Source organism: Phalangium opilio, unplaced genomic scaffold (assembly GCF_054372755.1).
Source record: "Phalangium opilio isolate 3A_F unplaced genomic scaffold, DU_Popi_V2 ptg000082l_1, whole genome shotgun sequence".
In the NCBI taxonomy this organism is placed as follows: domain Eukaryota; kingdom Metazoa; phylum Arthropoda; class Arachnida; order Opiliones; family Phalangiidae; genus Phalangium; species Phalangium opilio.
Genome location: NW_028324189.1, coordinates 6733085 through 6749763, shown reverse-complemented (window position 1 = coordinate 6749763; position 16679 = coordinate 6733085). Strand labels below are relative to the sequence as shown.

General features: G+C 36.0%; 1 protein-coding gene across 2 annotated transcripts in view; it reads right to left on the bottom strand.

The window, feature by feature from the left end:
* Positions 1-16679, bottom strand: part of MESR6 (misexpression suppressor of ras 6) — a 216616-nt gene that overhangs the window by 31990 nt on the left and 167947 nt on the right. For both annotated transcript variants that reach the window (XM_089848069.1, XM_089848070.1), the window contains one exon: positions 7135-7224. In XM_089848069.1, the coding sequence (XP_089704195.1) occupies positions 7135-7224 (90 nt within the window). The remainder of the gene's footprint in view (positions 1-7134; positions 7225-16679) is intronic.

Genomic DNA, 16679 nt, shown 5'->3' with positions numbered 1-16679 from the left:
GCTTACATACTAATTTCTTGTGTCCCTTGTGGCGCCAAAATCAGTCATAGAAGTATAGAAAATTCTCGACTCAAACTTGATGATTTCCCATGTAATTCGGTTCTATAATTGCAACCCTTTTTGGAACACCATGTGTATTAAAGTATTAAAATAACAGTAAAACTTATAGAAGAATCTATCTTACACTATAGAACCAATACAAAATATAGTAAGCGTGATTTTAAGGTCTGGATTCGGGAATAAATTGTACGAAAACCAGGCAGTTCTCCCCGAGGAGCTAGTCATTCGCCAAACCTTTGTACACCTGATTACTGAATTTTTATGTGAATTACTTGATTTCTGTGATTACGAATATTTAATGTGATTTCCATAATCTTTACACCGATTTCCCGTTATTGCCGCAGATTACTTGCGATTTCTGTTTGAATTCCAATGAATTCCGGTGATTTTTTGGTGAATGCCGTGATTATCACTGAATTCTTCGTGAATTACGATGAATGCAGTGATTATTTCTATTTCAACTGATTACGATTTTAATTTTGGATTTTCGAATTCCTCCATTGATTATGTGTGATTATTTCACGAAATGTGTGATTACCGAGGTGATTTCAAAAGATTACTAGTAAATCATGTGATTATTTCTGATTTTCTCAAGATTTCACGTGATTTCCAGTGATTATCGGAGATTTCTAATTACCTTTGATTACCCCCACAAGAATGATTGTGATTACTGATGATTTTCTAAGAATTCTAGAAATCAAGTAATCGATTTCTACGGTTTTGTACACCTGATTATTCAAGTGACTAAGCCCTCGGTTCTCCCGGCCACTTCTTTTAAAGGAGTCCAGCGTCTTTGAGGAAGTTTATCGGTGGGGGGAGGGGGGGTTCCCGTTAATGAAGGCGAATATTCAGTAGCTTCTATCATATATAGAAAATAAGAGTAGCCATTAATATTCATAGGCTTTTAGGCGCGAAAGATAAAGGCGGGAGAACACATACGTTTACCCAAAATCCGTCCGTGTCGAGACAAGCTTATTATAATTAGGTATTTTCAAGTACCAGGCACGTACATTTAATTTAAATATCATAGGGTCGTCTGCTATGATATAATCTTTCTGATAAGTCTGCCATATATTAAAATGCTTGCGTTCCTTTGAAGGGGTCAATCTGAGTAATGTTAAGTGTCACCAGAATACAACAATAATTCCTTGGTTATATGGGGCCAATCAATTTTTGGAAGCACGTAGCTCCGTATAACCAGAAGGGATTAATAGAAGAAGGATGACACTCTGTATCCTCTCAATACTTTAGTTATGTAACGTCATTCTTCCCAGGTTCACACTTTTTCTTTTGCTTTCCCGCTCATCAAACTTCAGATGGACTTGGCACCGTGCTAGGGTGAATTCTATAACTGTTTGGTATTTACTAAATCCCCAGCAATCAACCCACAAACCTTGATTATCTTGACGCGGGACAAAATTCACAAGCGCGTCTTGCCAAATAATTAACCCCTAAAAGAGTAGTGATGAGGGAACTATTTATCGCGTATGTGATTCGGTTTAGTAACTAACCTTGCTCCAAATGTTTCGATGTTGGGAAGAATGACGTTACACTTACCCCGCTTTGTGATACACTTCTCTCGAAGAGAAGTATTATATACTTCTGTCTGGTATAACTAAACCTGCTGTAGGCCCCGTGTTCTGTTGCATGACTCAGTTTGACCCAAAGAACTCAACCCCTTTATGGCAATGACAGACACTTTTAAGAAACACCCTGTATATACTTTAATACAGTAACCCCCCACTTACGTATGAAAATGCATTTATAAAATCACCTTAAGCCTTGGCGACGTACAAAATACATTAAGATGATGCACGTTTCTTTGTCGACGGCGCCATGCATATAAGCGATTAAATACAGTCCACCGCGTACATGAAAAACAACTTTAGCTAATAGACACCTAGTTAAGGCTTAGCCTTAAGGTAAGCGATCATTTTTAGGCCCTAATAAAAATTTCTTAAAAATGGCTGCCATAGAAAATGCATTAAACTAACTACGAAGAAAAAACAGGCCTTCATAAAATTTGATATTAAAATTAATAGCCGTGTCGAAGACCCCTATCAACGATAAAAAGTAAACGGGGGGGGGGTACGGGGGGATTCGAGAAATTTTTAAAAGTTATTACAATCATCAAAAATTAAAACGAAACGGTTATCGTTACTGCTTGTATCGTCATTAAAGTGCTAGTTTCGCAAAAAAGAAAATTTCTCCTCTGACATATGATTCATTTATTGGCTGGAGATCTTAAAGAGCTACAAAATTAGCCAAAAACCGTCGAAATCGGTCCAGAATTAACAGAGTTATTAATGATTTTATAATTAAATAAGTAAATACGTTCTATCATTTTTAAATTTGCATTAATTGCAAAGTAATTTAATTTCTAATAACTGAATGAGTAAAACTGTTAATTCCATGTCTAATTTTGTCCGAGATTATAAAAAAAGCGAGACTATCCCTTTAAAAGAACACACTAGATGCGAGCATTGCATTTCTCGTCGCTAACTCTAAAAGAGAGCATAGCAAGCTAGCTGGCATTTTTACAAAATTTTAGGCTTAGATGCGGCAGTCTATATTTCACGATGACCTAAGAAAAATCAATAGGAGGCAAGGCTTAACCGACACCCAGAACAAAATCGATAAAATTTCAAACGCCCCGACCCCCATTTTCTTCCCCCCCCTTCATCGTAAAAGGGGTTTAAATGAAGCTAGAGCTACTATACCATCAACTACAAAGTCCATCATTTAGAAGGCGAATCGGCGACGTGTTTCTCACTCTTCTAGACGCCATTTTGAAAGATGGCGGAGGGAAATTGAAGCCCTAAAGCTTACCATAATCCCCATCTATAGGATACGGAAAACCGGTGCACTAAAATATTACTTAAATCGGTTGACAATTAGCAACCAACCTTATTTAAGTTATTTTCCATCAAGGTTACATTTGGTCGCCATTTCATTCAAGATGGTAATCACGGATTGGGAAAAGTCACTCTTAGTGTTTTCCTACTACTTCAGTGTAAATTTTCAGCCTTCTAACTAGAGCCGTTTGGCCTCATTAGTGTTGATTAAAAGTCATTTAATTAGGACTTTGACTTTTATTTACACTCTACTCATCTTGAAAAGCGCAGTAAAAGAAATTTCACTATTTACTTCAATTAATTTACTTTTAGAAATACATAAGGGGGGTTGAAATTAATACTGTAGCGCATGCGCGGACGTGTAGCGAAGGAGGAGAAACAATTTTTTTTATAAAAGATATTATCTCTCTTTCTGCTCCTGTAGGATGGCTTGACTGTACGGGTGGAATGGGATGAGGGATTGTAAGAGGCAGGGGATCATACGATCGATTTGAACGAATGGAAAAAAGCCTTTCATCTCTGCTTGGGGATGAAAAGGAACCAATGAGAATACGCTTTAAAAATACTACCTTCCACATAGATTCATTTAAATATATATATAAATATATATACATTATTTTAGGAAAATTAATTATCATTAGATAAATTCTAGAATTTCTGTTTTTTAATACTAATAGGTCCATTTAATTTTAAAGGAGTATTTTTGTAATGGACCTCGTAACGTTCAAAAGAGAATTAATTTGGGAATTAAGCCGATTAAGTTTAATATTTTTAATTGCGTTCATTAAGTATTGGGTTGTTTTGATTAATACTAGATTGCCATTTGTTGAAACGCACATTTTTAAAAATTGGTCTAGTTAAATTCTTTGGGGTAATGTCAGAATTTAACTTGGCAGTTTAAAATGGTTGCTCTAATTGCCATTTACGCAATTTTTACTAATTGCGAACGGTATTTTAAAACCCTAAGTGTCGTTTGCGATATACCTCTAATTTTTTGGAAAGGTATAAATTAACCACAGCCATTAGAAATAATGACCAAATCAGGAAGGTCAGAGAGTTCAAACTGTCCAATAAATACCTTGAATACTTGATCTCAAATTTAACAACATTTAAACCCATTAACGAATATCCCTTATCCTTCAAACATAAATTAAGAATTAAAACTTTGAAAAAAATAAAAAAAAAATTCAATCCAATGAAATTAAAAAATAAATAATAACAAAATGGGATGGGATGGGATGAGGTCCAGTCATTAATTTAGAAAAAAAAGGCCGCGGTCTCGGTCTCTCTCTCTCTATTCAGAATGGGGTCAGCCCCAATGCAAAAGGGTTAAATAAAATCTGCCCGAAATCCAAAAGAGTCGTGAGAACGAATTTTGGAAATGGATGATGCAGTCTAGACCCCGGGTACTCTTTAATAAATGATGGGAGGCTGGACCTCGCACACTGCATCGTGGAAGAGATGATGCCCTACAACATTAGGTAGGATCATCTTTAGCTGCTCTTGAGCTTCCTTTTAGGAAAAGACGGGATGAAGAGAGAGAGAGAGCGGAAAAATTAAAAAGCGTCAAATTGGTGAATTAACTCGACTCGTGTGGTCGCTACCCGAGGTTCGCTCTCCGCAACCGGTTTCCGCCGGGAATTTGGGCACATTTTCCGACAAATATGTCATCATTTTTCGGTCCGGGGTTTCCAACACCCCCATCCCCTCTCTCTCCAGCACCTCGGTTTAAAACACTTAAGCTCGTGGACCGACAAATTTTGGAGGTTGAATAAAAAAAAAGGGGTTTAATTTCGGGAAATTTGAATTGAAGCAATTGATTTATTTCGTATAATTAATTAAGGTTTATTTTGATCTATAATAGGAGTTCATAAGTTAGAAGTAAATGCAAAGAAAAAGGGTTGATAGGACCGAAGTATACTGGAAAAATCGGTCAAGGTATAGAACATTTTTGACTCAAAATTGATGATTTCCCTTAGAACCATCCCATCCTATTGCATGTACCTCGGTCCTATAATTACTGTGCACCCTCCGTTTTTGGAATACACAGTATATAAATAATTTTATTACGTAACGAGGGTTCGAGATAGGCTAAAAATATAGTGGTTACCCTCTCGATTTCGGCTACTAATTAGTTCCAATATTTACCAAATACGTCATGGGGATTGCAAAACATTGCTGTATTTGAATAGATGAATAGGCGTACAAGCACCAAGACCTTTTATACAAACTTATTCGTGATAACCCAATGAATAAAGAGAGGATTGTACCATTTCAAATAAATATAGTTTAAAACCTAAATCCCGCCTTTAACCGTATTAATCGAGGCTTCACGAATATTGATGATGTAAAGCTTAATCCCCATTGGAATAAACACTGAAATATAACATTTCTTAAACGTCAGGTCAACTTGACATCCTCATTAAAGTACTCCCAATATTGCAATCTCAATACCCTTAAATATAAGGTTAAATTGGTAAAAATCTAAAGTAACATAATTTTCAACACTCAAGTTTGTATCGTTAACAAACATCTCAAACTAAACTAAACTTAACTTAAAAGGGGGAATGGCTTTAACGGTAGTATAAACTCGAGTTTGAAATGGTTTTAATTTCATCTGCAATTTAAATTAGAGTTCAAAGCTTACGATTTTAAAAGCCGGCGCAATTTTTTTTCTGAAGATTACATATTTTTAACAACTTACTTATGCAAAATTGAAATTCATTTGCCTTGTTTTCAAAATGGAATTATTTTTCTCAAGTTGAATATTTTAAAATACCTATTGTCATAATTTATATTTGCACATAATAAAGAAAGGTAGAGATTATATTCCCTTCAAAGATGGTATACCTGGTATATAAAAGAATACCGTCTGGTATAGCGTTCTTAGATTACAATATTTTTAATTTTTTTATGTAGGAAGTATAAATAAACAATTTATTACTTATTTATACTCCCTTTGAAATAATTTAGGATTTTGGGTCAAGCGGAGTGAAAATGCGTCAACACGGGGTCTGCAACATTTAGTTACACGAAGGTATGGGTTCCCAAACATTGATTATCTCAATTCTGATAGACAAGGTTCAATAACGCTCTTAGATTATTGAAAACTGTAGACAAATTGGTTTATTACAAACAGGGAAACCAATTTTCACACAGGGGCGAGGATGACATTGGGGTATCCTTCCTCTCGCCAAGAAGCTCCGCCAGAGGCAGTACGAGTTAGTTAGACTCCCGCCAGGTGTAGTGAACTCGGGTGAACTCCGTCTGGCGTTGCTTCTTGGCGAGAGGGAGCTAGGTTACCCCAATGGCGGCCTCGCCCCTGTGTGAACATTGCCACATTGGTTTATCTGTTTGTAATAAACCTTCAATTTGTCTATTGAATGCTGACATGTCTTACTACTGCACATTGTGTTTTTCGGGGCCAATCAATATTTGGGAGCCCGTATCTTCGGTAACAGACCCCGTGTTCTGTGACGTCACTTTCTACTCCCCACCAAGAACGCCACCACTTTAATTTATGGCAGACTTATCAGTAGCACTCTATATAGTTTATTATAAAATTTCGTCCACAGACGTCGCTAGCATACCGTCAAGTCGAAAGGCTTAAATTCCCCCAAAAGAGGGCTTAAAACAGGGGAGGGTTTAAGAAAAAACCCAAAAATCGATTTTAATCCTTTCCCGCCTGGAGTTTCCTGTCTGTACTCCGAGCCTGAATCTTTGGAATTAAAAAATCCCAAAAAGGGTGCTTTATATCGCACCCCCCCCCCAATATCAATCCGTCATCCCGTTGTAAGACTACATCAAATGTTACTCACAAAATCTGCATATTAAGACCAAGAAACTAAACAGCGCTTCACAGGGTTGCCAGAAATTTGTGATTCTAGCTTCTCTTCGGGTTTGGGACTGAATTGAACCGAAACTACAAGGTTTTCAGTATCTGTTGCTATAGATAGCGCAGTTAAATTGAACCCGTCACAAATGACTGGTAAGTTCACTTGTATGCACATTATCTATACTTGTTTCCGGTAAAATTATATCTGGTGGCCATTTTTCAATATGGCCTCCGCGAATATAAGTTGTTGGGGTGTTTATTTACTTATTAAAGGGTATTTTTCAACTTAAGGGGTCAAGAGGTCGTAAAAAACATAGTTCAAACAACGACAACAAACAAGTTAACGAAAAAAAGGCATGCTTAAATTTTAAATACAAAACTTACCGTTGTTCCGAAGTAGATAACGTTTGTAGTGAGGCAACGTTGGGTTGAGATTCCAAAGGTTTTTCGCTACAAGAATCTTCAATTTTCAACCTAAAAATAATATAAAATATAAACCATTAAAATACAATTAAATAATTTAGATTAAATCTGAACGATTTAAATCATTATATAAATTAAGCTTTAACTACGTTTGCCTTTGAACCGTGGTATCAATTCGGGATAAAAAAAAAACAAACCCAAAATTGGTTTGAGGGAAATCACTTTGCTCATTAAAGGAACCTTGGGAAAAATCGGGAAAGCAAGGATCATTAAACGTAAAACGCTTTTATATCAGGAACATGGCAATAACCGAGGGACCAATGGAAACGAGCTGATTAAGGTCACTGGGAAGCGTTATCAAAGGCGGGGGAAATAAAGCCTTAATTATTACAAGAATGACAAGCGATATTCGCAATTAATATGAGATTTCAATCTCTTGACTAATGAGTCGGGAAAACACTCGGGGTGGGAAAGGAGAGGCACTTTAAGACTTTCCTTCTTGTATATACCAGAGGCAAATTCATAATTTACATTTTATACCGAATTGATTTTAATTATATCATGAATTACAAACGCCTCACAAATTAAATTTAATTTAATATAAATTAGTGATGCACGATATCGTAAATTAACCAAAGTCGATACCATTAACGAAGTTTTATTGGAACCGATACCGATTTTAACCGATTTCGGCGTCGTGACGTTAAGTGACGTAGTACTGCTGCCAAATCCTATATTAAATTTTCATGTGAATAATTTTTCTGATTAAAGGTTTTTCAGGGCGAAGTTTGGTTCCTTAGGGATTTGTAAAGTTAATATTTGAACAATTTTTAAATAAAATTGTGTGTGTTTTTTTTTAAAAACATTCTTATCTAAATTTCGCTTCTCAGAAATTTTACTAACTTCTTTTTTTACCCTTCACTTTCCCTTTAAATAATTAAGTTTGGTATTAAATTAAATCAGGTAGACCAGCACCCAAACAATGACGTCACGAAAAACCAGTCCCTGACCACACATAAATAAATAAGTAAATAAAACGTAAGCAAATCAATAAAGATAGTTTCGTTAAAATTAAACCAGATGGCGAAGCTTTTTATGTAAGGATTCCAGAGTCACCTTTTGGTACCCCTTTTCCTCCAACCGCCTTACCCTTCCTCTCTCTCTCTCTACGCCTTGTTTCTATAACAACCACCCCAATAGGATAAAAATTCAAGCGGAGTTGACACTAGATACTAAGGTACTCGCCGTATTTACGCGCCATTTGAATTGAAATCAATTCAGAGTCGAATTATAACTTGGCCATATTTATACGTATTTATGCAAATGAGGTGTATTAACATTTGGCGCGAGGCACGAGGGCGCGCGTTTTCAGACAGTTTTTGACATGATAAATGAAAAACAAAAAATATTCCGGCCTGAATTGACACTGCGTGCCAAGGTAAAGTGACGTAAGTTTCCTAACTTGAAGCGGTTTAATTTCAAAGTGAAATTACAACATTCCTCTCGAGAATAATGTTAAAATGGTACGAAATTCAATTACTAATCTATAGGAAAGAAGCCCATCTCAGAGTGCAATTTCCGAGGGGTCAAAAAACACACACACACCTAACCATTAGCCAGCCGCAATGCATTATGATTCTCTTTCTATGTAAGTTTTGGGGAAAACCATGCAGCCTAGAAATATTTAAATATTCAACACGCGTATTTTGGGGTTCTATTTTGAATCGTTATGGGTCTTTCCGCTGGGGTTGGGGGTCGAGCAAGGGGTGGGGGGTATTATTATTAGCCCTGGTGTTTAATAAGCTGGCCAATACGTGACGTACCCTATTGTCACGCTGAAAGAAACCGAAAGCGATTTTCACAAACATTAAAAACTCCAAAGATCTATTTTGTCCCCAAGTTTTGAACATTGGAGTGTTTTACGGGTGACCCCTGTCTTTCAGTTTCTTGCTTATATTTAAGGGGTCATCCGTAAAACACTTCTCCAATGTTCATAGGCCTAACTCTTCATACCCTTTTTGGAGCACCCTGTATTACTACGAAACAGAACAACACCAAGACATTTGGACCAGGGATATGTAGGGGTATTTTTTGAAGACAGTGGGGTTTCGAGACGTAGCAGGGAGGGGGGGGGGGGTTGGAACTTTATGAGAAAGGATGGGAAGGAATGAAAGGGGGGAAGGGGGCAAACCGCAAAGAGCGATCACATTTTATTAGCAATTACGTCAGTCCTTCGGCGACACCCGGCTTTCATAATTCATCGCGAAAGCCAAAGCGCAGCGGGAAAGGGGTGGCCACTGAGAAAATATAGACAATTTCATTTCAAATCGGGAGCCATTTCGTTTCTTTACTTCCTACGTATTAAATCGATCAACCCTCGTGACAAATACGCACGCGCCAGACCCGATCTTAGCACTCTTAAAACACGTGCTCAGGTTTTCGATTGAAATACTTCAAACACGCGCTACGCTTTATCCACCCAGCTGAAACGAATGCTGCTTAAAACCTTAGCAAACTCAATGAAAATACACTGAATAAAGCTACGACTCTATTCGCGGTTTAAAGACGGACGAACCATCCTAGAATCTACCCCTTTTACTCGGGCTTCTCTCGATCAATATAAACTCTATACCTCATTCCCAATCTTGAAAAGGATTATTTTATTAAAGTTGTTATACGGGGGAAGGAATACATTTCAAGATTGTCTTTTGTTGGGTATGTGGTTCTCTTATTTCGTTTTAGGCGACTGAGTTCTTGGCTGAAGCCCCAAAAAGGGTTGCTACGGCGTGTGGTGCCAAACCCCCTTCCCCGTCCGTATATTCCTTTTTAGGCCCCGAAATTGAATTAGTCATTACCGCCTGGGGGCTACCCCCCCCCAATATCCCGCTACCACCACCCAAGTCTCCTTTATATACTCAAAATCTTACCCCTTACGATAAACAACGTCCAAAAAGAACCAAGATTATACGAAACCCGTTTGTCATAAGAATTTGTTATATTGACTTGATTTTAATTATAATTAATAATTAGATTAATTTAATATCGCCTATGGTTTCGTTAAATTTAATATAACAAGTGATCTCCGTATCATTATGAGAAAGGTTTTAGCACCCTTTTTTTATCTCGTCTGGGTATTTTTAACGTAATTAAAAGATCAGTGGGGCTCTAGACCCCAGTTTCCCTTTTTAGGGAAAATGGAGGAAGGGGGTGGGGGTGGGAGTGATGGTATTTTCACGGCTACTTTAACTTCCCATCCCTCCTACAATCTTTACTATTTAAAAAAAAGTTCTTTTTTCCCCGTAAAGTCTTACCCCAAAATTAAATAAGGGTGAAAGTAAAAAAAAAAAAAAAGTTCACTGTTTTAAATAAACGGTGATGAAATTTAAACTAAACCAGAAAAATTCATGGGTTGAATATTCATGGACGGCAAGAATTAATTTATTAAAATAAATTATTTCGTCATTTAAAGTTAAGAAATGAAATATTATTGCTTCTTATTTTTTAATATTATATTATATTTTTTAATATTATTTTATATATTTTAATATTACTTTTTATTTTTAATATTATATTATTTATTTTTAATATTATATTATTTTTTTTAATATTATATTATTTTTTTTTAATATTATATTATTTTATAGTTTTTAATATTATTTTATAGTTTTTAATATTATTTTATAGTTTTTAATATTATTTTATAGTTTTTAATATTATTTTATAGTTTTTAATATTATTTTATAGTTTTTAATATTATTTTATAGTTTTTAATATTATTTTATACTTTTTATCATTATTTTATACTTTTTAATATAATTTTATACTTTTTAATATAATTTTATACTTTTTAATATAATTTTATACTTTTTAATATAATTTTATACTTTTTAATATAATTTTATACTTTTTAACATTATTTTACAGTTTTTAATATTATTTTATAGTTTTTAATATTATTTTATAGTTTTCAATATTATTTTACAACTTTTAACATTATTTTTTATTTTTTAATATTATTATATTTCGTTTTGAAAAACTATTTAATTAATTAAAAATGAAATTAATATTCTTGGGCGAATAAAATTTAAATAAATTCTATATATATAAATATATATAGAATACTTTATCATATCCATAAATCATATATTAAAAGTCAAAAATAAGTATATAGTGACGCTTTCAAGAAGAAAAAAAACATAAAATACATCACCAGCATCTTTGGCTCAAAACATCTACGGTACTTTTCATCCAAAGTCATTTTTTACTAGAAGGGGGGGGGAGATGTTTTAGAAGGAAGAGGGGATGGGGGCAACAAAGTATTCCTTTTTTTCTACCCCTTTAGTTATTTTATAAGATATAAACCCTGGCGGAAAATTTATGGACTAATGGTATCGAAATAATGAATGGGTCCTTTTTTGATAAATTGCTCGTCTTGGTACGGAGAGTCTATCAAAAAACGTCGAGGCGGGTGCGAACGGAACCAAAAGAAGCTCAAGAGCGAAAGAAGAGGGCGGAGAAGAGAAGAAGGGATTGCCAGAGGATGGAAGAATCGCATCGATCACCAAAATCCATCAGTAGCATCCCAGTATATTTTAAAATGAGGGGGGAAAGGATGCGGGATGTTGCGAGAGAGGAGAGAGGGATTCTCAGAGGCTGCATGGGTAGTACCATTCTATATACACTCTGGGAATGGGCTTGAATTGTACGTGATACGTACCAGTAAAGGCGAATATTTCAATGTTGCAATTGGGTATATGGAATGTATAGAAGATGTAGAGAAAATATATTCCAAGAGGGTTTTTTTTCTTTCTTCTATACGTCCCCTTTTCTTAGCTTTCTATATATATATTTTTTTAAAGGAATAGGTTCTCATGAATTGTCCATGAATTTTCGGTAAAAGGTTGAATGGTCTTAGGACCGAAATACAATGGGATGGTCCCCAGTTGGAGGAGGAGCCGAGTCTCGTGACATAATTAATTTACGCTGCCATATTGGTGGGTTTAAAGCGGGAATGAAGCTGAGACCATGCACGTACCCAATATGGCTACCAGAACAGCGGTAACACTTAGGAGGGTGTGACGTACTATTATCCCATCTGAAAGCTCTCTATGGTCGATGACATTCTGTCCTATAGAGAGCGTTCAGTTGGAGGAGGAGCAGTTTACGCTGCCATATTGGTGGGTTTAAAGTAGGAATAAAGCTGAGACCACGTACCCAATATGGCTACCAGAACAGCGGTAAGACTAGCATGGGAGGGTGTGACGTACTACTATCTCATCTGAAAGCTCTCTATAAGAGGGTCGTAATCTAGCACTTCTTACAAAATCCGCCTAGATAGACTACACGATGATTCCTGTTGATATATATAATCACTAGACACCCCTAAATCTCTGAATTTCTACATGTTTTATGCATAGTTTTCCTTTAAAAAGTGGAGAAGGCAGGCAGCCCTAGTGTAGAGGCGGAGTTTTATCCGAGAGCGAAGGGGTTAGATATTCCATCTGCATTTTGTAAAAGGGAGATTTTTTTTCTTTTTAAAGTAAAATTCGAGTCGCATCTAATCCCCCTCCCCATCCTCTTTGCTTCTCCACTCTTGGGCTTCTTCTCTTCTCTCATCTCGTCTTAATTCTCCTCGGGATGCTCCCACCAACTAGGGATGCTTCGTGAAGGTTTTTTTCTTCTCCTTTTACCGTTTCCTCAAAAAGCAAGGAATATCTTTTTAAATTTTTTTTATTCATCTCCTACGGCATCAAGGTAGCTTTGAAATTGGAAAAACAATTTTGATTATTTTCCTCTTTTGGATTTATTTATTTATTTGTATATATATATATATATAAACCTAAGGATGAGCTAAGCCTACATACATTCCATGAAGTTTTAATAAGAAAACAACACAAGCCAGTATTTTCAAAGATATAAAACCCGAAACTTGTTCCTTAGAATTTATTAATAAATGTTAAATAAGTTTTTACGTCAATTAAAATGGATAAAGTTCAATTAAAACCATTTATCATAAAGGAGGGGGTCATCAATAAATCAATACTGAACCACAACCACAACCACAAATGTTCAGTTATATAACGGTTTCTTTACTAATTCCACAGTACTACAATTGAAAGCAGACCCCTAGCTATTAAAGCGTATTTAGTAGTGAAAATGGCGTGGTAGCATTAATTATAGCGGGGGCCCTAGGTAGGGGCCCCCGAATGGAACACATGGAGAGTGTTAAAAGTGAACCACTGCCCTTGAAGTCAACTTATGCAAAATCATTTCCGCTAACCTTGGAAATGAAAAAAACCTAAACCGTACAGTTAAGCCTTGGCAACAAACGTACTGTACATAATTGGATCTGATGGCGGGGGTTCATTCGTTAACTTAAGAGAGTTATTAATTAACGTAGCACCCTGAAATTAAGAGGCGTGTTTTCTATATACCATCCACAAGGGTTGTTTGCAATTTGCGCGGATAGCAGATGTTTCTCGCAACTTCCAAGACCAACCAAGAAGGACTAGAAAAAAATGGTGGCCCTTCTAAGTAGAAAAAAAGGTTTAAAAAAAAAAAAACCAGGGCTGCCCCCTAACGGATATGTCAGGGAATAACGGGTAAAAAAAGTTGCCCCCTCGGTATATACGTATAAAAAATATAGAGCCCCTTCTGTTATGTCATGAGGGTACCTCCAACTACCAACCCGAGTCTTCTTTCTTGGGTTAGGCCCAATACGTATGCTGGTTCTCGCGTTTGACAGTACGTGAGTAAGGCTTCACTGGCAAAAAGGGTTACCCCAAAATCCCGGAGCCCTTAACGGAAGAGGCCTTAAGCTAGTAGCCAGCCTGATGGGACAATTGACGTAGTTCATACATAAGTTTATAAGTTCCATAAGTTTGACACTACCTATATTTTGTAATGCTAGAGACTTACATTACAGCTCGAGCTAGTTCGAGAACGACAAGCGAGAATTGAAGTACTACACTCGGTTAATTTTGCAGTCCATCTTCCTATTTAGTCTGTAATACGCCTTTGATAGCGCCTGACCGCAGGCGTCGCTTTACCTCGAATCTATGACCTACCTCATTTACTTCATGACAAGCTCCAGCTAGTACAGTGACAAACTTATGGTGAACATATCTTATGAACTTATGGTTTATATAATTAAACTATATTTTTTAAACGAGATAAAGATTTTAAACTTTATATTTCAGCCTAAAGATAATCAGATTTAATTTAAATTCGAATTAATTAATTTTCTTATAAATTTCTTAAAGATTTTAAATTTGGTTGGGGTTTCGAAAGCCTCTATGGCTCCTGGGGTATTTAAAAAAAACTACCCCATTGTAGCCCCCCTTAAGAAAAGAGCAACTCAACCGGAGGTTGATGCAACGGTAAGGGGGTTCAAAATACCCCAACCCCCCAAAATCTAGATTATTTATATAAAAAATTTCAAAGTTTTTTCAACCTTCCTTCCTAACTAATAGGGGTTTCAGGGGGCCTGGTCCCCAGCACGAGGAAAGGTGTATAAAGGGCCCCCAAGTTGGTAGGAAACCGCCTTAAAAAACAACCCAGAAAGAAAGGGTCACGGGTAATGGGGACCCCATGCAACCTTGTATCCTTTAGAGCTTTCCCACCTATCTTAAAGGGGTACCATCCCCCCAAAGCTCCCAAATTTGTCCATAAGCTTACCCCTAAACTTCTTAAAGGTATTCTAAATGTATTAGGTAATCAATATACAGGGTGTTCCCATAAAATATGGGAACGAAGATGATTTTGAGTGGAAAATGTTTTATACTTCAATGACATTTTTTTCACCGATGAACTCTATGCATTGTCTTTGAGTTTCTTACTTAAATTTAAGGGGGTCATCTGTAAAACACTCCAACATGTTGCCCATCATACAACATACTTAACCTTTTGCGAATCACCCTGTACTAAAAATTAAAGGTAGTTTGAGTGTCACTTTAATTCTTACAAAGAGGGGTTGCGTATTCACTTTATGTTTAGGTTTTAGGACCAGGGGAAAGTGAATGAAGGATGGGAACATTTTTTTAGGAAACTAAAGGGGGTTATGGGGGTTTTTAACCCACTAAACCTTCTCTGATATTTTTTTTTTTTCGTAATACGCATAAGCAAGGGGTTTAACGCTAAGGGATAGCCAGTTCATAACGTGATTTCGTAGAGTTAGTATCGTGCTAAAATGCGTGTGTTAATGTGTATAATATATATATATATATATATATATATATATATAGTGATGTTTTTACATTAGTGATTACGCGCGTCTCGTAACAATTATCAAAAACCCTCCCCCCCCCCCTCATTAAGAAAAATATTGAGACTCAATTCTTCAAAAATGGTTGGACAAAATCCATGAAAACACGGACGCCTTTATTTATTCATGTTTAAATTAATCTCGATTAAGAAACCGTATCAATTTAATAATTAAATAGCGTGTTTCGCCATTTAATTAAATTTGACACGAAATTAATAATTTATAAACCGGATTCCGTTAGATTTCGATTATCTATTATCTATAACCACGGCGATTAACTTCTAAAATAACTAATTAAACCCCCAAGTGCCATAAATTAATTAATTTCGAATTAATGCTCCTAGGAATCAACAGAAGTTACGCCGATCTGAACGTAACGAAAAACATTGTGAAAGAAGAAATAGAAAACCTCGGTCTTTCTCCAATGGAAAAGGCGAGCGCTCTTGAGCTTCCGCTGGGAAGGAAACAGCATCCCCCGCGCCTGCGCGGACGCTATCACCATCCCCGGCTCGTCTCGCGCGCGCCGCGTTCAGCATCGGAAAATCTCGCGCTAACGGAAAAGGGTTACAGCCGCCATATTGAACTCTTTAAGGCATCGCATTCAAGATCTACGCTTATAAACTAACCGTGACGTCATTATAAACAGAATTATTACGTCACGTGGCCCGCTGACCAAACCTCCGAATAACTACCAGACATATAATAACTGCCAGAAAGATCTACATTCTAAATGGTAAGCTATCTTCTTTTTATTATTGAAAAATTAAAATGTGTGTTTACGACGATGACGTAATATGTTACATACACCGCGCATGGTCTATGATGAAAATTTATAAATTATATTATAATTATTATTAATTAAATTTAATTTAAATAAAGACCACCTGTTTAAAACTTATATATATATATATATAGGTTCAACATCCGCGTTATAATTTTTTCGGGGGTCCATTTATATTTATAGATCAGCTTTAGTTTATTTCCTATATACCCTAAAACGGGACGGGCAGGTGATTGTATAATTTTGATATTAAATTATATAATATTGTTGATTTGCCGTCGACAAGGGTACGTGGCTGGCGCGAATTAAGCCTAATTATTTATTTCTTGTGTCTACGGCATCCACTTAAGTATTATAACTATACTTCATCTTGATAATAACAGGATGTTCCAGAAAAGGGTAATTACAGGAACCAATCACAGTGAGACTTTTCTATAGCAAATCAATTTGTATTTTAACGAT